Raw genomic sequence first — 20,118 nt, 5'->3', positions numbered from 1 at the left:
GTTGGGGAGACAGATGGGGTATAAATGAAGTAAATAAACAGTAAAGAAAACCAAAGACTGTGGAGGCATATAAAATAAAGGTTGGTTGGTAAGTGCGAAAGAGAGAAGGAGGCATGGCAAGGTGAGAAGAAAAAGGGAGCTACCAGAAGGAGAGAGAGAGAGGAGAAATAGTGGAGGGTGGGGAAGGCAGTACAGGAGAAATGAAGTGACCCCTGCACGTTGTGGGTTTCCTGCTTGTAATTACGTAACACCCAGCACAAGCTAAGGGCCATGAGCCTGCTTACTAGTTGTGCAGGGATTCTGTTATCAAGAATATAAAAACAAAGCTGTCCAAATAAAATAGGCAATAATTTCTATACTTTTTTTTAAAATAACAAAGATCTCTGATCATGAGCAAGCAAATTTTGTTTCAACAGTTCTTGGGTTTAATAGCTAGAAAACCATAACTGTTGTTTGAAAACCAATCTTCTTCTATTCATTCTTCTTCTAGACCTGGTCCCTTCATTCACTTGCTTTAATAGTGGACTCCAGTGGGCCGATGTACCGTGGATATGTGGAACCCACTCTATCTTTGGTTCTTACCTTACTTCTGACTGTGCCTCCATCACACACAGAAGTACACCAGTGTTTGGGTCGATGCCTTGGTGCTATAATAACAACTGTTGGCCCTGAGCTACAAGGTAAGCATAGACATCAGTGAGGATGAACATCACAGTTCTGCATCCAACTATGTATATATATCATCACATAAGTTTTTCAGAGGGACTTCAGTATTTATAAGAAATAGAAGGATTGCGTCTTAAGGTTGCTTTTTTTAAACTTCCTAATTAATATTCATATGGTCACAGCCTTAATTCTGTCCCTGTCTCTATTTCCTATTATTGTACCTTGAGGAATTCCACTACACATACCTAAGTTAATAAGGAGTATTGAGAATTATTTAGTTAGTGTTTATTTAGTTAGTGTTTTTGCTAACTGGTAGCTGAAGTCCTTTAGTCCAACAGGAGCAACCGGTAGTAATATGTTGAAGCTTCTGGTGGGTGAAGTTCTATCTGGGGGCACTCTTAACTGTCAAACTCTACTTGCTTTCCCACCATTCAGTGGAATGGGGAGACCCAGATCAGTATACGATACTGACTGCAGAAGGGCTTTGAACTGTGCCTTAGAGGATTTTAACTTGAAATTTGGTGAACACTTCCAAGTAGTGTGGTGGAATAAATCTGTGAGACTGAAAGATAAAACTGTATAAAAATGCAAGGGTTGTTTTGACTGTTTTCATTTTCTTTAAGGAAACGGAGCTACCATTTCAACTATTCGCTCCTCGTGTTTAGTGGGGTGTGCAATTACCCAAGACCATTCAGACTCCCTTGTTCAAGCAGCTGCTATTTCCTGCCTTCAGCAACTTCACATGTTTGCACCACGCCACGTCAACCTCTCTAGTCTTGTTCCCAGTCTTTGTGTAAGTATAAAATATTCTCATTATTCTGCAGTTCTATAAGATTGATACATTGGTAGTAATAACTGACAATGCATTCCTAAGGAGAATTACTCCAGTCTAAGCCCATTCATTTCAATGGGCTTACATTAGAGTAACTCTCCTTGGGAATGCACTGTAAGTGCTTTCAAGTTGCAACCGATTTATGACAACTTCTCACGAGGTTTTCAAGGCAAGAAATGAGCAGAAGTGGTTTGCCGTTGCCTTCCTCTGCATAGCAGCCCTGGTCTTCCTCAGTAGTCTCCTATCCAAATTCTAACCAGGGGAGTCCCACTTAATTCTGAGCTCGGATGAACTTGGCTATTCAGGTTGCTGACACATTGCTATATTATCAAAAAATACTGCATTTAGCCCCTGTTTGTGATTTGGCTGAGCACATCTGTCTAGATGTTGAGCATTTTGGGATCTCTCGTTTTTAACAAATAATATTATTGATCATTGAGACATTGAAAGGCAACTGATAGCATCAAATTTCATAGGGTTTACAACCTACAGCATGTTAAAAAAACACACACACAAATGGGCTAACCCAGGGGTCGGCAAACTCATTAGTCAACAGAGCCAAATATCAACAGTACAACGATTGAGATTTCTTTTGAGAGCCAAAACGCCTTTTAACAACCATTCATGCACGGGAGGTTTTGCCTTGGATTTGCTTCTCTCTAGATGCACATTTTCCCCATCTGCATTCTCAAAACTCTGCAGGGGGGCTTATTGTTGAGTTTTGAGAATCTGGATGGGGAAAATGTACATCTGAGTGGCAAATCCAAGGCAAAACCTCCCATTCATAAATGGCCAATAACCCCCCACGCAGAGTTTTAAGAATCTGGATGGGAAAAATGTGCATCTGAGTGGCAAATCCAAGGCAAAACCTCCCATTCATAAATGGTCTTTTGCCTCACCTACCTGCCCAGTCCCTTTAACCGGAGATGCCGGGGGGTTGAACCTGGGACCTTCTGTGCGCCAAGCAGAGGCTCTGCCGCTGAGCCACGGCCCCTCCCCATGGCCCTCCTGGGTCTCAGCGGGAGGTCTTTCCCATCACCTTCTTGCCCGGTCCCTTTAACTGCAACAGCGGGGGGTTAAAGCCCGCGCCTCCCGCCGCCTGGCCAAACGCGCCCAGCCGGAGTACTACCCAGGCCGGCGGGCCGCCACGCAAACTCCGCTGAAACTTGGAGCCGAGCTGGGCGCGTGGCCGGGATGCCGCCGGACCGCCCCCTGCCCCCCGGGGCTCTCGGTGCCGCACCAGCGCCGCCCAGCCCCGACTTACTGCGCCGCTTGGCTAAATTTAGACGGGGGGGGGCGCCGCCAAGGGGCCTGGCCAGCGCCCCCTCCAGTCCGGCCAGCAGCCGTGCGCCCTGGCGCGTCCCCGCCAGCGCTGCCCTCCTGCTCTCAGCCCAGCGGTTCCGGGGCTCACCGTGCTTGCCGTAGTAGTTCTCCTCGCCGCCCGCCATGCCCGCCGCCCCGGCTCGGCCCTGACTGCCTCCTCCGCCTCCTCCACGCCTCGGCCTCCTCCGCCAGCCAAAACCAGCAGGAAAAATCCCGCCCGCTGATTGGCTGCCACCGCCCGCCTTGGCGCCGCCGGCCCTCGAGCACCGCGTGCAAAACCCGGCCGTGCTGTGAGGGGAGGGAAAGGGGAGGAGGAGGGCGCTTTCTAGAGCCGCACTCAAGGGGCCAAAGAGCCGCATGCAGCTCGGGAGCCGCTGTTTGCCGACCACTGGGCTAACCGAATCTAGAAATTTAGAATTCCAGTATGTAGGATTGCGATTCATAAACACTTAAGATATCCATAAATGAAGTAGATATGCAGGGGTGGATCCAAAGGTCAGTTTCCACTAACAGAAGGTGCCTCTGTCAGCAAAACGGAACTTTCCTGCATTTTCCATTCCCAAAGCAGTGCACTGAGCTTCCCAATTTTTCTTTTGGGGGACATGACCCTCAGGGAACCTTCATGAAGGGCAAATTGAGGGTCTTCAATGAGAAATAGGTGAAAATGCCCCCCTTCCGCAGAAGTAAGCTTATTTTGGATCCAGCTTTCAGTAATTATGTACTCTTCAACTTTTCATGAAACCAAATTCCATCGTATCATGCTAAAATGGTAAAAGCAGATCTGTTTTCAACATAATTTTTACTAAACCAACAACTAAAGAATTACTGGTTTTAAAAAGTGCTGTTCTTTCGGGGGTGGGGGGAGTACTTTCCTGTATATAACTACATCCTGTCAGTAAAAGCCATGAGCCTCTTAAATTATCTGAAAGAAAAAAATATTCAGCTATACTTTTTCAGGTGGAAAATTACTGTAAAATATGAAATACTTTTTCTGTTTGTAAAGTATGTTTAGGAATGCTGTAAACTGCGGCTTGTGTCCAGAAGCGGAAAACCTTAATGACACAACATGTGATCCTCAGATGCTCTCAGTGTCCTTTTCTTTGTGAACTTTAAGGTTTTTTTAATTCCAAAAACTGTCATACTGCTGCTGCTGCTGCTGACAGCTGGTACCGTCATCTGGATCAGATGACAGTGTAATGATGTCTCATCCAGGTCTTGTGCCCTTATAAATGCAATCCATTCTTTGATGCCAGAAGGGAACTGCAGTACTTCTGACCACTGATGAGGTTATGCCTGCTGGGTCTTCAAATGTAGTCTTCTGTGTGTGCTGAATAGTGGTCCTATAACTGCTAAGCTTTCTTTAAGCCTTAATCAAAGCCACAACTCTTAAACAGCTTTCAATGGGAACTTTTAAAAAGATGGTAACCTTGCTGCAATCCAGCGAAAGTTAAGCACCGCAAAGCCCTAATGATTTCCATGTGAGAACTGAGGACCTGCTTACCTGTCTTCTATTGAAATCAGCAAGACCTGAAACTGTTCCCAGTTTGCATAATTATTCCAGTTGTGCTTGTGGTTGTAGTTTTTGTTGGACCCCCAGATTCTTGCATGACTGCAGAAGTTCCAGTTGTGAATGGCGCAACCTGCTGGGGCGTGTCTCAGTCTTGTAGTGGGGTGTTTCCCTTTAATTGACACGGGTGGGTTTGAGCTACTGTGAAGCCCCTCCACACATGTGCATGTACCTGACCCCAGTTTGGGCAGGAATTTTCAAGCCAATGGATTTCTTTTCTTTGTATTTAAATATTAACTGCTTTTTAATTGATTGCTTATATGGCAGAACCTTTAATGTTGACTGTTTTTGGCTCTGGTTACAGGTTCACTTGTGCAGTTCCCACTTGCTACTTCGTCGGGCTGCTGTAGCTTGTCTGCGGCAGCTTGCTCAGAGGGAAGCAGCAGAAGTATGTGAATATGCCATGAGTTTAGCAAAGAACGCTGGAGACAAAGAAAATAATGGCATGAGTAAGTTTTGCTTACTTGTGTTGTCTTTAAAGCCAAACAAAACCAGTGTTGGTTTTGACATCAGTTTTCAACTGCTGTGCATAAGAGTGTAGACTTGTCTAATAATAGGGACATTGTGTCCGTCCATATTCTGAAGAATTGTTCCTTATGGGGTATTCTCGCTTGGTTCAGCTGTTGATGAACTCACTGTTGAACACATGCTTTGCGTGCTGTATGAAGGTGAAGTTTGGTCCCCAAGATCTTAAACAGACTTCTGCAAAGCAGACCTGAGAAAGATTTCTGCTAGAGGGACTGTTTGGCCAAGACTTAATGGAAAACATTTTAAAAAATATTTTAGGTACATGGTGATCCATTTTTAACCAGATGTTTCTGATATCAGCTTGCCTGTCAGCCAACAAGATTTTTTAAAATCTCACCTATTCATCCTTTTAGAAAGGATTTATATAGACAATAGCTTGTCAAAAGGCACCAGTGTTCTCTGTGCAAATAGTTTGAGGGAATGTCTGCCAGTTTGGATGAGCAGAGTTCTAAGCAAGGTCTCATGACATTAAGGATACATTAAGTCACTTAAGTCACTTATTAGATGGTTCCCTATTACCTATCCCTATTACCTTATAAAAAAAATATGCAGCTGTGTTTCTCACATTGTGTTAGATCCCATGCAAAATTGGAAGAGATTTCTGTAAACGGAGCATGATTCCTCCTCACCCCCGGCCAGGAAATGCAGTTCCTGCAGAGCCAGCCCTCCCCCCTCCTGCCAGAACAACATTGGGGGAAGTCAAGAGGGCTGTTGCAGGTGGAGGGATCAATGGAAATTGCCTTCCCCTCCATCAATGGAAATTTAAGTTGTATCCGGCCCATTCATCTCTTTGTTGTCTCCTAGGGCACTTTCACACAGCCCAAATGATGCACTTTGAATCCACTTTCAATGCACTTTGAAGGTGGATTTTACTGTGTGAACTGGCAAAATCCACTTTCGAACGATTGTTAAGGTGCACTGAAAGTGGATTGAAAGTGTATTATTTGGGCTGTGTGAAAGTGCCCCTAGTCTGTGGAAACTTTGGATTGGAAGCTCTTTGGGCCGGAGTTGGTATTTTTTCCTTGCACTGGACTGTAATATGCCATCTGTGTTCATGGCACTGTGTAGAAAAGGACAATAGGAACTTTGTAGAGTTGAGGTTCAGATACTAGGTGGCTTATCAGAGAATAATGTCATACATTTCTGTTTAATCAGACTCAGACTGTTTTTTAAAATTCCAATTCATACCACACAATCAATGTTCCACTATACTGGCGGCAACAATTACACACTTGTGGATAAAGTGTCTTCATTAGTTTAATTCAAGGGAGGTTCTGCAAATTATCAAAATGGATGCTAGCATCAGAAAGCTACCTATTGAAAACAGGAATATATTACCGATGTTCAGCATTTACAGGATGCTGTTATCAATGAACCCACATATTAAATAGTACTCTTGTTATTTAAGATTATTTTTAAAAAGATGACTTTGGATTGTATGCTGTTAATACTTATCAGAAATATCTGAGAAGTCAGTTGATACTACCTGCTGCTAATGAAAAATTTCTTTTGATTTTCAGATATTAATCAATTTGCTCCAGGAGTAGGTTCACGGAGGGACATGCATGGCCGTCATCAGGGGATTAATATCACCGAGACTGGACTCGAGGGAGTTCTTTTCGGAATGCTAGATCGGGAGACTGATAGAAAACTGTGTTCTGATATACATGATACCTTGGGACATATGCTTTCATCTCTAGCTGTGGAAAAACTCTCTCACTGGTTAATGCTGTGTAAAGATGTCCTTGCTGCATCCAGTGGTGGGTATCTGAAAGTGGTCATGTAATCTGACTGAATCTAGTTTGTCATACCCATGGAAGCCTTTTACAATAAAAGCTTTGTTTAGCACTTGATTATCTAGAACACACAGTTAACGGTATCGCACAGAGAGCAGGCTCCTTCCCCTCACTTACTATACCCCTGCATCTTCACATGTGTCCCATTCCCATCTCTCCAGCTGGTCACCTTGATGCCTCTGGCCAGTGCTGGGCTTCTGACCGCAAGCTGACGTCCTCCGTGGGTGCCTCCTTCCCCTTCAGCCTCCCTGAGCTGTTGGGAGCTAGTTTTGCAGTAGGGCTCCCAGCAGCTGGCCTGCTTATCTACGTGCTCCAAAGGGTGACTCTGGGAGAAAGGAAAGGGTCCCACCAGGCAAAAGAGCTGTCACCATGGCAGTTCTAACAGGGGTGATGTTTGGTTGTTGCAGATTCCCCTGAGTAGGGGATGAGGGAGGACAATAAGCTTGAGTATCCGTCACACTTGATTAACTAGAAACCTCCATTCCCCATAAGTGCCTGATAACAAAAATGTTATTACACTTTGAAGTCATTCTATGTTTAATCTGCATACTCCAGGATAAATGAGAACATATTTTACAGCAGATTAAAATGTAAAATATTGTATACCTCCCACTTTGAGCAGTTTCTCTGTGAGGCAACATAGATGATTCCTACATTAAAAAAAAAACACTTGTTCCCCACATAAACTCAGGAAAGATCTGGAAGATCTTTATTGTAATTTTCGATATTAACAGTTCATTGTACCCCAATCTACTCCTGGTTTTAGCAGAGAGAATAGAGCTTCTCTATCGTCTTCCAATTATGTAATCTATTTATTTTTATATTGGCCGCCAAGTGATGTCCACATATACAGTCGTCTGTTTGGTTTCCTGAACCATATGTTTGCAATGAACAAATTGTTGTCCTCACAGAATTCTATGATTCACTCTCCTACTTCAATAATGTGGTATGGAATTATTTGTTCTTGGAAATTTCTTTTTCCCTGGGCTTCATACCATGCAGTTTATATGGGGGTTGATTTATGTTTCCCCTTACACGTGGAAGCATCAAAATTTTAGTCCTCTTCAGTCCCTTGGTGTATTTGGAAAGTCGCTGGTACATGGTTTTATAGGTAATTTAAGATGTACTTGGTATGTTGACAAAACTGCCTTGTGAGGGTTATTTATGAGGTACTGAATAGGCAAATGAAACCTCTGAGTCACTGATCTGTTGAATCCAATTTCTTCTTGGAACATTTTTAATAGAAGTGCTGCTTGGAGCTCGAGAGTGAAGCAAGCTATTGACGTCTCCTGCATTTCATTACCTTATGTGAGGTGGTGTTGTGGGATTATTCTGCATTTCCTGTAAATCTGCTTCCCTGCCAATATTTATGTCATGCTCAAATATTTTTTACATACATTCATTTTTAAGGACTCTTACTATACTGACCATTAAGTTTCACAGCACCATCTCCTCTGATTTTCCGAAGAAATCCTGTGCATGTATTTCTTACCAAGTCTCTTTAGGGGTCAGTAAATATGCATTCATTGTTAAATACCAAGTTTCTTCAGCTTCCAAAACTGAGTAATGATTCAGCAAGTAACCCAGTGCGGTGCAGCAGTTAGAGCGGTCGACTAGGATCTGGGAGACCCAGGTTCGAATCCCCGCTGTGCCATGGAAGCTTGCCGGGGGACCTTGGGCCAGTCACACTCTCTCAGCTTAACCTGCCTCACAGGGTTTTTGTGAGGTTAAAATGGAGGAGGGGAGAATGAGGTTACCTGCTTTGGGTCCCCATTGGGGGAAAGGTGGGGTATAAGTGAAGGAAATAAAGAAAACAACATCACTCTTTCTTGCATTCTTTGGGGTTTGACATGTCTCTGTGTAAGAATTGCAAGTCAAACCTTTGGAGCCCCCTCCCCAGGGAGATTTGTCTCCCTCCCTCTATGTGTTGCTCCATTAACTGTTTTGGCCCTCCTCCCTGGTTGTGTTATGTGTGTTTGTATATTTTTATGTTTTTCTGAATTTGTTTAAACATTTTATATATACTTTTAAAAATGCTGCTTTAACATCACAGATGTTTTAATTTTGAAATGTTTTAATGTTTGCCACATTGGGGACTGTATTTTGGGAGAAAGGTAGCATAGAAATTGTTTAAATAAATAACAGTATTTCTGTCTTACACTTTAGTATTATTTTGAATGTTCGTTATAATTTGCTCCTATAGTTTGGCTTATTTCTAAATGAGGTGTAGATGCAGAGGTCTTTAAGTAACAGTATTGTACTGTAATTACTTGAAAGGAAGACTACCCTGAATGTAATACACCCCACCCCCATGTTATACTAAAAAAATATTATTGGACATAACTGCAACTTGCATGCAAATTTAGATGACACCCTCTTTTTTGTGGAGGCATATCTGGGGGGGAAAACTAGTCTTGCATTTGAGTAAATACTGTAACTGTCTTGTATAATTATTCTTGTTTTACATGTTTTGAAGCAGAGATTTTAGTGTGTTGGTTAAGCATACCAAGAAATCCTTCTTGTTAATATTGTTACTCCATGTCCGCGAACATTAAGCACACTTTCAGGACAATTTCTCAAAACTATTGTCAAGTGGAGCGTCTTCATGTATGGCTTTCCTTATATTGTAGACATGAGCACTCCGGCTCCTTTGACAGGTGAAAAAGATGAAGAATCAGAGAAAAAAGATGAAATGGATGATGATTCGATGTTTACCACACTGGGTGAAGAAGATAAATCAAAGCCTTCTGTGGCTCCTCGCTGGGCAACTCGAGTATTTGCTGCCGATTGCCTGTGCCGAATTATCATGCTCTGTGAAAATGCAAACAAAGCCCACTTTGATCTCGCTCTGGCCCGATCTGCCAAACTCAGAAACCCTAAAAGTAAGGAGCAGTGACTGCTTTTCAGCTTTTATTTGTCTCTCTCAGCTTGTTGGCACAAAAATCTGGTGTGGTAGTTTAGGCTGGAAGGCTCAAGATTACTCTGCCCGGTTCATATTGGAGCAAGTGTTTTAATGCCAAGTATGTATTCAAGCTTAAGTTTCTGGTAGTATTTTGTTGCTTATGTAGTAGGGTTGCCAGCTCCAGGTTGGGAAATACCTGGAGATTTTGGGGGTGGAGCCTGAGGAGCGTGGGGTTTGGGGAGGGGAGGGACTTCAAAGCCATAGAGTCCAATTGCCAAAGCAGCCATTTTCTCCAGGTGATCCCTATTGAGTGGACATCAGTTGTAATAGCAGGAGATCTCCATCTAGTACCTGGAGGTAGGCAACCTTAGTATGTAGATGAATTCTCACGATCAGCTACTTAGAATTTAGATTACAATCCTGACACTTTCATTGTCAACAAGAAGTATTAGCCTACCCAATGACATGCCTTGCAACCATGTGTGGTATGCAAATCATTTCTTCCTTTAAAATACTTGTATGCTGTTTTCCCCAGTTATAGATCAAGCAGCAGCTGAGGTTAAGACCTGACTTAAGTTGATCAATAGTCTGGGGAAGCTATTGTGCCTTTCACAGTGGTACCGGGAACATTGGGATACAAGGGTAATTTTAATGAATGCTTTGTAACTTCAAGATGAAAGTATTGCAATATGGGTTGCCCTTGTAAATTGCCTAGAGGCTTCAGCTGGTACAGACTGTGACAGCTTACTTTACTGCTGAAATATTTTTTTCTCACATATTATAATTTATCTCTTGCCTATGCTGGGTGGAAACAAATAGATGGAGGAATTTGCTTTTAACAGCTGCTGGCTGTGATTGATAGCTAGGGTTGCCAGGTCCCTCTTCGCCACCGCCAGGTGGTTTTTGGGGTGGAGCCTGAGGAAGGCAGGGTTTGGGGAGGGGAGGGACTTCAATGCCATAGAGTCCAATTGCCAAAGCAGCCATTTTCTCCAGGTGAACCGATCTCTATCGGCTGGAGATCAGTTGTAATAGCAGATCTCCATCTAGTACCTAGAGGTTGGCAACACTATTGGTAGCTGAAATCATCAGGTTCAGAGACCGTATGCCCCTGAATGTCTGTTGCTGAGCAAGAGAAGCAGGAGAAGAGGGCTGTTGGCCTTCAGTTTCTTTTTTGTGCTGGCCAGGAATGCCAGGCTGGCCACTGCTGGAAGCTGGATACTGGACTTTGTTTTGATCCAATAGGCTTTCTTTTTTGATCTTTAGTGAAAGCTTTGGATTCCTACAAGAGCAAACTAATGGTACACCTCAACGATTATAGACAGATTTTTGAATTAGAATAGATTTAAGGCTCATGTTCCTGTTCTTCCTCTTGAACAACTCATTTGGACAAAATGTATAATTTCAAAGAATTCCCCGATGTCTTTGTGTTTACCACTTATGAAGCAAGATGCTTTTCAACTTTTGTTAAAAAAGAAAAAAATGATGACGTTGGATATGTTCACCAATGTTTATTAGTTTTTTTTAAGACTGCATATTAAAATGTGGCAATCTATTGGCCATTTATACTGATGCGGTCCTTCAAAACTCATGGAAATGGTCAATGCATTGTTTACAAGAATCCTAGGCCAATTAAATTTAACATTGAGTTAAGCTCAATTATAAAGAAATTTAAGGGAAACAAAAATCATATACTTATGGAAATTCTTTTGTCATTTAACTTTTCTCATCTTTCTCTCCTCCTGGCACTCTTTCGATAGATTTGTTTACAGTCTGAATCAGTCTTTTGTTTCCTAAGTACTGTGGGTGAATTGCTCCTTTAGTCCCAACTAACCAATGGCTGAATCTTAGAAGTAATCACATGCTCCATTGTGAACAATAGGCACTGTGAGTTTAGCTAACTGTTGTTTAGATTTTCTGTGGTCATGAACAAAATTCTGGTTTTACTAAAACCTTATTTCCCTTTTTAAGGAGAGGAAATAGTAGAACCCACAAAAGAGTTCCTAATTTTTCATGCTTTCCTTCTGTTTTTGTTAGTGGTTTGCTGAGACGGTAACAAATGTGCATGTTATAATTTAGCTCCTCTGGGGAAAGGGATGTGGTAGGAGCAGGCTGCAATACCAGATGATTTCCAAAGTAACGAGTGCTTGTCTTGCTTCTGTTTCAGATGACCTTCTAGTGCTTCACCTCTCTGATCTTATCCGCATGGCATTTATGGCTGCAACTGACCACAGCAACCAGTTGCGAATGGCTGGTCTCCAGGCGCTTGAAGACATTATCAAGAAATTTGCAGCGGTTCCTGAGCCAGAATTTCCAGGCCATGTTATCCTAGAGCAATACCAGGCTAATGTAAGACTATCTTTATGTGCTTTTCCAGTTCAAAATTTATCATGGATACATCCAATTTTAGTGTCTTCTCACTAGTGTAGGAGCATGGGTGTATATGTGAAGATTCCACTGAGCATAGAAGTTCTGCATGCCTGCATGGAGGTCTTGCTGAGCTTTTGTTCAGTCTTTATTATACAGGTTGAGTATCCTTTATCCGGACTGCTTGGGACCAGAAGTGGGTTCCTCATTTCATATCTTTTCGTATTTTGGAATTTTTGCATATACATCTTGAGATATCTTGGGGATGGGACCCAAGTCTAAACACTAAATTCATTTATGTTTTATATATACTTTATGCATATAGCCTGAATGTAATTTTAGAACAATATTTTTGGTAATTTTGTGTACATTGAATCATCAGTGGTGCTGCTGAGGGCCCGTGAGTACTGCCTGCATGCCGGCTCAAAAGGTCCAGTTTTTGGATCAGTCCGGATATCGGATGTCCGGATAAGGGATACTCAACCTGTATGTCAGGGTTTTCCTGAAGACAGCTGTTTTCTCTCTAGAGGATTAGATCCATTTCATTCCCTTAGTTATTATAATTTAGGGAACCCCATGTAGGAGAGAGTATACATACAATTTTGAGCTGCCCAGCCAGTGTTACTCACCTCATCCCAGTGCAGCAGCAGCTCTTCTTTTATTCGAAGCCTGCCGAGTCACAACTGGAAAACTGCAGAAGCTGGAACAATGGGTGGCCATCGCTGTGGCAGTTCAAACAATATGCTTGTCTCTTGTCACTGGCTCCCTTTCCATTATTAAAATAGAATAGTCGACATAGCTAGAAAGAGCAAATTCAATATTAAGCATGCGTAATGAAACAGAATCTCCTCGTAGATACATTGGCTTCTGTAATTAAAGCTTTCTTCCAATTAAAAAGAAGACTGCTAAAATTGAACAACATCTACATATTTCATATGTGCCGGGTACAAAGCTTAATTAATATCTGAATTCTGGTTTCACAAGCCAGTTTCGCAAGAATTGCCACATTTTTTTTCTTCCTCAGGTTGGGGCTGCTCTAAGGCCAGCTTTCTCACAGGATACCCCTTCAGACATTACTGCAAAAGCCTGCCAGGTACAAAAAGTAGTTTTGTTTCTGCTGTGCCCATCTGCGACACTCACTGAATCTCAAAATTTTCCTTGAACCTGATGACATCCTCATGGGTCCCCCCTCAATACCTTCTGCCCCTCTTACTTACTTTGCTCTCTATAAATTGTATGATGGGATCTACACAGGCACAACCACATGGAAGCAACTGGCCAGAGTGGTGTGGGGTGGGTGGGCTACAGATACAAGGAAACTCCTGTTACGTGAGCAGAAATTGAGGGCTGTCCTTTGGCACAAGTCAGTGTTTTCTACCAATCCAGCAAGCCCTTTGGGTTCATCCTTCCTTCCTTTATCCCTTAGAAGCTCCTTGATCCATTGATCTTGAGCAGCATATATCTAATGTTTGAGGGATATAAGGACTGAAACCAATCTTGCCACTGGCAATGTAGCCTTGGGATCCTGTCACTTAGTAAAAAAGGCATTATGTCAGACACAGAGGCATTAGATTTATATGTTAAAAGGGGAAAGAGATAATGTGATCGAAGTTCCTCATAAAAATGGCATTCCAAGAGGGCATGAGCTAATGAATCAATAGAGCCAGGAGAGCAAGGACAGGTCCTGTCTGGGTATGGTATATTCAGAATTCTGCCCTGCATAAACATAGAGGGGTTAGCATTCAATCTAGCTAAACAGAAAGCTCTAGAAACATGAGGAGTTGTCAAATAATAAGCAGGCAAACCACGTGGTGGACCTTTGGATTCCAGCCATTAAGATTGTCCAGTTGTTTTGTACAACAATCCTGAGATATAGGTAAGGTTGAAAGAAAACAACTGACTAAAAGTCACCTAGTGAGCTTCATAGCTGATTGGATATTTGGCCTCTTGTCTCCTCAATGTGACCGGTTCTCAGTGTATGTGGGGGGTTATTTCTAAAATGTATGTTGCTTGCTATGTTCCTTTGTAGGTATGTAGCACCTGGATCGGAAGTGGAGTGGTAAGCGACCTGAATGACCTCCGCCGTGTTCACAACCTGCTTGTCTCTTCTCTGGACAAAGTGCAAACAGGAAAGGGGTCTTCTAGACAGCTGTACCGGGAGAGTGCTACCACCATGGAAAAACTGGCAGTACTCAAAGCTTGGGCTGAGGTAAGCCTTTTGTTGTTATACAACAATGAAGTATTCTAGGCTTTCAGAAGATATAAAAGTGTATTAGTTGTAAATAGCCTTTGTAGTTCGTCCAGTATATATTCAGTGCAAGAGAACTCTATTAGCTGTTAGAATCATTGTCCAATTTGCTGCTGTTAAAATTTAGTTATCCTGTTTTGGATTGCCTTGCATTTAAATCCTATTGAGGTTATTTTGAAAAAGGTAAATAAAAATGAACATCTCACCTCCACGGCGCTAAGCGAGCTGTTTCTATCCGTGAGGCGACACTGCATCTGTTGTGTGTGTGTGTGTGTGTGTTTGTGTGTGGGGGGAGAGATGCTTATATTTATTGTAGATCTTTTCTAATAATACTAAGGTTTTTTTCTGTAAAATGTCTGGATGCAGCAATTTCAAAAGATTTTTTTTAAAACCACTGTTGTGCATTAAGGTGCTAAACTAAATAGCAGAAAATTAGTTATCTTTAAACCCCTGTATAAAAAGAATATACAAAGGCACTGTTTAATAAGTAGCATTTCAGTTTACATTAAATAATAATAATAATTGGGACCTGGCATGATCTAGGGCCCTGTCCTGGATAGCCTAGGATAGCCTGATCTCAGAAGCTAAGCTAGTCTTAGCTAGTACTTGGATGGCTAGTACCTGGATGGGAGACCACCAAGGAAGTCCAGGGTCACAACACGGAGGCAGGGAATGGCAAACCACCTCTGAATGTCTCTTGCCTTGAAAACCCTAGGGGTTGCCATATCTGATTTGATGGTACTTTCTACCTCTACATGATCTAGTAGGTAAAATGTTGGATTTTGCCCTGGAACAGGTTCTAATACAGGTATGGACTTGCTGACTGATATTGTGTAAGTTGTTTTTCCTCAGCCTCCCTTCCCTACAAGCAAAGCAAACAAAAATAGTGACTGACTTACCTTAGGGTTGCCAGCTCTGGATTGGGAAATTCCTGGAGATTTCTGAGTGGAGCCTGGGGAGGGTGGGGCTTAAGGAGTGGAGGGATCTCAATGGGGTCTAAAGCCATAGAATCCAGCCTCCAAAGCAGCTATTTTCTCCAGGCAAACAGATCTCTGTTGTCTGGAGATCAGTTGTCATTCAGGGAGATCTCCAGGCCCCATCAGGAGGTTGGCAACCCTAACTTACCTACCTACCTGTATCATTGTTAAGATGAATAAGTTATTGGTAAATCAATGTCTATGGTTAAAAATGCTGTAAAAATGAATATCTCAACCATTTCATAATCCTGAGGTTCCTTAACAAGGCTAATTATTTAAGTGACTGCTGTAATTCATGTTGGCTTGAATGGGAGAAGAGGGTTAATGTGCAGACCATCTCACTGTCAAGGCTGAGTGCTTAATACATTATGCATGTATTCTTTTAATTACTGATAAACTATGCTGTGTTACGGTAAATTTATTTGAACTGCTGCTCTCTGCCTACAAAAAGGAATTGCAACAGTTAAGTGGATAGGGAACTGGTTGGAGAACCACAGAGTAGTTGTCCGTGGCATTTCATGTGATTGGAGGGAGGTGTCCACTGGGGTGCTATTTTTATAAATGATCTGGATGAGAAGGCGGAGGGACTACTCATTAAGTTTGCAGATGACACAAAATTGGGAGGAGTAGAGAACATCCTGGATGAAAGATACAATGCAAAGAGATCTGAAGGCACTGGGAAAGTGGGCAAATATGAACAAAATGCAATTCAACAAGGACACGTGCAGAGTTCTACATGTGGGTAACAAAAATGAGAAGTACATATACTGGATGGGAGATACACTTCTGGGTAGCACTGTGTATGAACAAGATCTCAGGGTATGGGTGGACTGTAAGCTGAATATGAACAGTCAGTGTGACTGACTCACTTTAAAAAGGATGTGGACAGAATGGAGCAGTTGCAGAGGAGAGTGACGAGGATGATCAGGGGCCTGGAGACCAAGCCCAATTGGAAAGGCTGTGGGACTTGCTAATGTTTAGTCTGGAAAAGAGGAGGTTGAGGGGGGTACATGATTGCTCTATTTAAGTATTTTAAAAGGCTGTCATTTAGAGGAGGTCAGGGAGCTGTTCCTGTTGATAGCAGAGGGTAGGACTCGCAATAATGGGTATAAATTACAGGCGGACTGGTACCGGATGGACATTAGGAATAATTTTTTTACAGTGAGAGTAGTTCAACAGTGGAATCGGCTATCTGGGGAGGTGATGAGATCCCATCTCTGGCAGTCTTCAAGCAGTAACTGGATGAACACTTGTCAGGGATGCTCTAGGCCAGGGGTGTCAAACATAAGGCCCAAGGGCCTGATCCAGCCCCTTGAGGGCTCTTATCCAGCCTGTGAGCCAGCCAAGGCAGCCGCACCCCCACTTTTAATCTGGGCTGGCAAGGCATGGCCCGGCCTGACCATGTGGCATTTATGTCATATACGGCCCTTGTAACAATTGAGTTCGACACCCCGTTCTAGACTGATCCTGCGCCGAGCATAGGATTGGACTAGATGGCCTGTATGGCCCCTTCCAACTTTTTAATTCTATGAGTTCAGTTAAATTAGTTTAGTGATTACTAGAGTACTTTCTGATTATTTTTCTGAATGTATTCTTGGCTAATTAAATATTTACCTTATATACTCGGGTATAAGCTGACCTGAGTATAAGCCGAGGTGCCTAATTTCACCCCAAAAATGGGGGGAAATTAGATACCCGCGTATAAGCCGAGGGGGAAATGCCCTTCCCCCCCCCCCCCGCACGCTTACCTGACCGGCCTCCAGGCGCGCAGGCGGTGGTGGTGATGGCGGCCCCCTCCCTGCGCGCAGGAGGCCCCGCAGGCCGCTTCCAGGCCGCAGGGAAGGCTCGCGGGCAGGCGGCAGCCCCCTCTCTGCGCACGGGAGGCCCCGCAGGCCGCTCCCAGGCCACAGGGAAGGTGGGCAGGTGGCGGCGGTGGCCCCCTCCCTGCACGCAGGAGGCCCCGCGGGCCGCTCCTGGCCCGCAGGGAAGGCGTGCGGGCAGGAGGCGGCGGTAAGTTCCCCCCCTCCCTTCTAAGTACCGTATTGACCCGCGTATAAGCCGAGTTGGGCTTTCTCAGCCCTTTTTTTGGGCTGAAAAACTCGGCTTATACTCGAGTATATACGGTATGTTCTGGTATTTGTAATTAGGTTTAGAAATTGTATTTTATGGTTTCGCTCTAGGGTATTTATTATACTTCTAACTTCTAGGTCTTAGAAATTGTATTTTATGGTTTCGCCCTAGGGTATTTATTATACTTCTAACTGTTAATAGTAATCTGGATTGTGTTTGTATTCTGTGTCTCCAAAGCATACAAGAGTTTGGAAAAGGCTGTATTTGTTACTGGGCCTTCTGAGAGTCTCAGCTTGCATTTTTAAAAATATAAAGGCTTCTAGTCCCCTTACAGATACAAGAATGGGTTTATAATTGTGCTACAAAAATTCACCATCGTGCACAGCTTGGGTTACCATGGTGCAGAATGGTTCTTTTGTTTGTTTAGAGCAAAGTATACACTGTTGTGTCTATGGCTGCATGTCTTTTTTGGGTAGAATACAATAATGGTCTTTGTGTCTGTTATGTAATACTTACTTTACATGGATCTTGGTCTAAAAGGTGTATGTTGTGGCTATGAAGATTAAAAAAGAAGCAGAAACTAAACCAAAGAAGTCAATGAAGAATGGAGGAGATGACGAAGATGATGATTATGGAACAGGAGATGAACTGCCACCAGACAGTTTGATCACACTCGTGCAGCCAGAGCTGCCCACCCTTAGCCGCCTCTGGCTAGCTGCACTTAAAGACTATGCTCTCCTGACTTTACCAGCAGAATTTGCAAGTCAGCTTCCTCCAGATGGTAAGCTGTGAGATTTTATTTAGAATGTAATCCCCCTGTAAAACTGATATTCTTGGAAGAAGAGGGCAACCAACTGGGCCACAAAGGAAGGATTCCCACCTGGGTGGGATTCCCCATGGATGCATAAAAACAATAATTTTTGAATTTGTAAAGAAAGAAAACATCCTGATGAGACCTGAGCATTTCTCCATGAGTCACGGAATGCTGAGAGAAGTTAAAACTCAATTTGGGGGAGGGAATATAGAGGGGAGGGGAAACAGCTTGTGTGTGTGTTAAGTACCATCAGGTTGCTTCCGACTCATGGTGAATTAATAACCTCCACAATATCCTATCATTAACAGTCTTGCTCATGTCTTGCAAATTGAGGGCCCTGGCTTCCTTTATAGAGTCAATCCATCTCATGTTGGGTCTTCCTTTTTTCCTGCTGCCTTTCTCTTTTCCTAGCATGACTGTCTTTTCCAGTGACGCTTGTCTTCTCATAATGTGACCAAAGTATGATAGCCTCAGTCATTTTAACTTCTAGGAAAAGTTTGGGCTTGATTTGATTTAGAACCCACTGGTCTTTTTTGCTGTCTACAATATTTGTAAAACTCTCCTCCAACTCCACATTTTAAAGGAATCTACATTCTTCCTATCAGCTTTCTTCATTGTTCAGCTTTCACACCCATACATTGCAACAGGAAATACTATGGATTGAATTAACTTTATCTTGGTCGCTAGCAACACATTGTTAAACTTCTTAAGAATCTTTTCTAGCTCCTTCATAGCTGCCCTTCCTAGTCTCAATCTCCCTCTGATTTCTTGGTTGCCATCTCCCTTTTGGTTGATGATGGAGCCAAGGAATAGAAAATACTGTACAATTTCAATCTGTTCATCGTCAGCCTTAAAGTCATGTAATTCCTCAGTAGTCGTTCTTGATGTTCAGCTGTAATCCTGTTTTGGCACTTTATGTTTTAACCTTCACCAGTAGTTGTTTCAAGTCTTCACTATTTTCTGCCAGTAATGTGTCATCTGCATATCTCAAATTGTTAATGTTCTTTCTACCAATTTTCACTCCACTTTCCTCTAAATCAGGGGTGGGGAACATCAGGCCCGGGGGCCATTTAAGGCCCGTGAAAGCTTTTGGTCTGGCCCTTTGTGGGTCCTGGCAGATCTCTAGCTCAGAAGGATCTAAGACTGGCAATCCGTCCCCTCCCACTGACAGGAATAGCCTCTATTCAAGGCAGATGTGAGTTTGTTTTGCCGAGAAAAGGAACCTTTTTCCCCCCTTGCAGAAGAGTCATTAGCTATGGAGCTGCTAGGACTGCCCAAGAAACTGTGTTAACGCTTTCCCACCCGGGCCATGGAGAAACGTATTCCCTCTACTACAAGAGGGCTGGGGACAGAAGTGGCGACAATGGAGGGGTTAAAGGGGGCAGGGCCAGAATGCGCGGGGGGGGGGGCAGTTCTTAGCCAGTGTGTCCTCATTTCATCCCTGCAGGCAGAGGTAGCAGGAGCTGGCTGTAGAATCTGGCCCTGACCATGCGGTGCAGGAGCAACTCCGGTGTGTGGCTGGATGGCTACGCCTGGCTGGTGCAGCAAACCATCCTGTGCCACCAAATGGGCGAATGCACCATTGGTTGGATGCCTGCCTGCTTGCCCGTGTGCGGGGGGGGCAGTGTTATCTGGGGCAGCTGCCTGTTTGGGGCTTGGTTGGCTAAATTTTCAGTTGATAATTTTGTATGATGCAAATGATGCTATAAATATCCAAATGGCCCTTGGTAGAAAAAAGATTCCCCATCCCTGCTCTAAATCCAATCCAGTTTTCTTTATGATCTCCATATAGATTGAAGACGCAAGGAGATAAAATGCATCCTTGTCTGACAGCTTTGCCAATTGGAGACCATTCTGTTTCTCCATATTCTGTCCTAACAGTAGCCTCTTCTCCAGAGTATAGGTTGCACCTCAAAACAATCTGATGCTGTGGCACACCCATTTCTTTTAAAACCAACCATAGCTTTTCATGATCCATACAGTCAAAAGCTTTGCTGTAATCTCTGAAACACAAGCTTTTACTATATGGGA

The 20,118-nt window shown here is 43.2% G+C and overlaps 1 protein-coding gene across 2 annotated transcripts in view; it reads left to right on the top strand.

Annotated features, from left to right (window-relative positions):
- The window catches only part of HEATR5B (HEAT repeat containing 5B), a 61,455-nt gene that overhangs the window by 23,371 nt on the left and 17,966 nt on the right, over window positions 1-20,118 (top strand). The window contains exons 19-27 of one of the 2 annotated variants that reach the window (XM_056852566.1): window positions 491-680; window positions 1,290-1,459; window positions 4,693-4,837; window positions 6,437-6,676; window positions 9,343-9,594; window positions 11,779-11,960; window positions 13,003-13,071; window positions 14,008-14,187; window positions 17,814-18,054. In XM_056852566.1, the coding sequence (XP_056708544.1) occupies window positions 491-680; window positions 1,290-1,459; window positions 4,693-4,837; window positions 6,437-6,676; window positions 9,343-9,594; window positions 11,779-11,960; window positions 13,003-13,071; window positions 14,008-14,187; window positions 17,814-18,054 (1,669 nt within the window). The remainder of the gene's footprint in view (window positions 1-490; window positions 681-1,289; window positions 1,460-4,692; window positions 4,838-6,436; window positions 6,677-9,342; window positions 9,595-11,778; window positions 11,961-13,002; window positions 13,072-14,007; window positions 14,188-17,813; window positions 18,055-20,118) is intronic. The other variant, XM_056852567.1, reaches the window with a different exon arrangement.

This window comes from Euleptes europaea, chromosome 7 (assembly GCF_029931775.1).
Source record: "Euleptes europaea isolate rEulEur1 chromosome 7, rEulEur1.hap1, whole genome shotgun sequence".
Classification (NCBI taxonomy): domain Eukaryota; kingdom Metazoa; phylum Chordata; class Lepidosauria; order Squamata; family Sphaerodactylidae; genus Euleptes; species Euleptes europaea.
The sequence above is the reverse complement of the archived record's forward strand: the minus strand, read 5'-3'. Positions and strand labels throughout refer to the sequence as shown.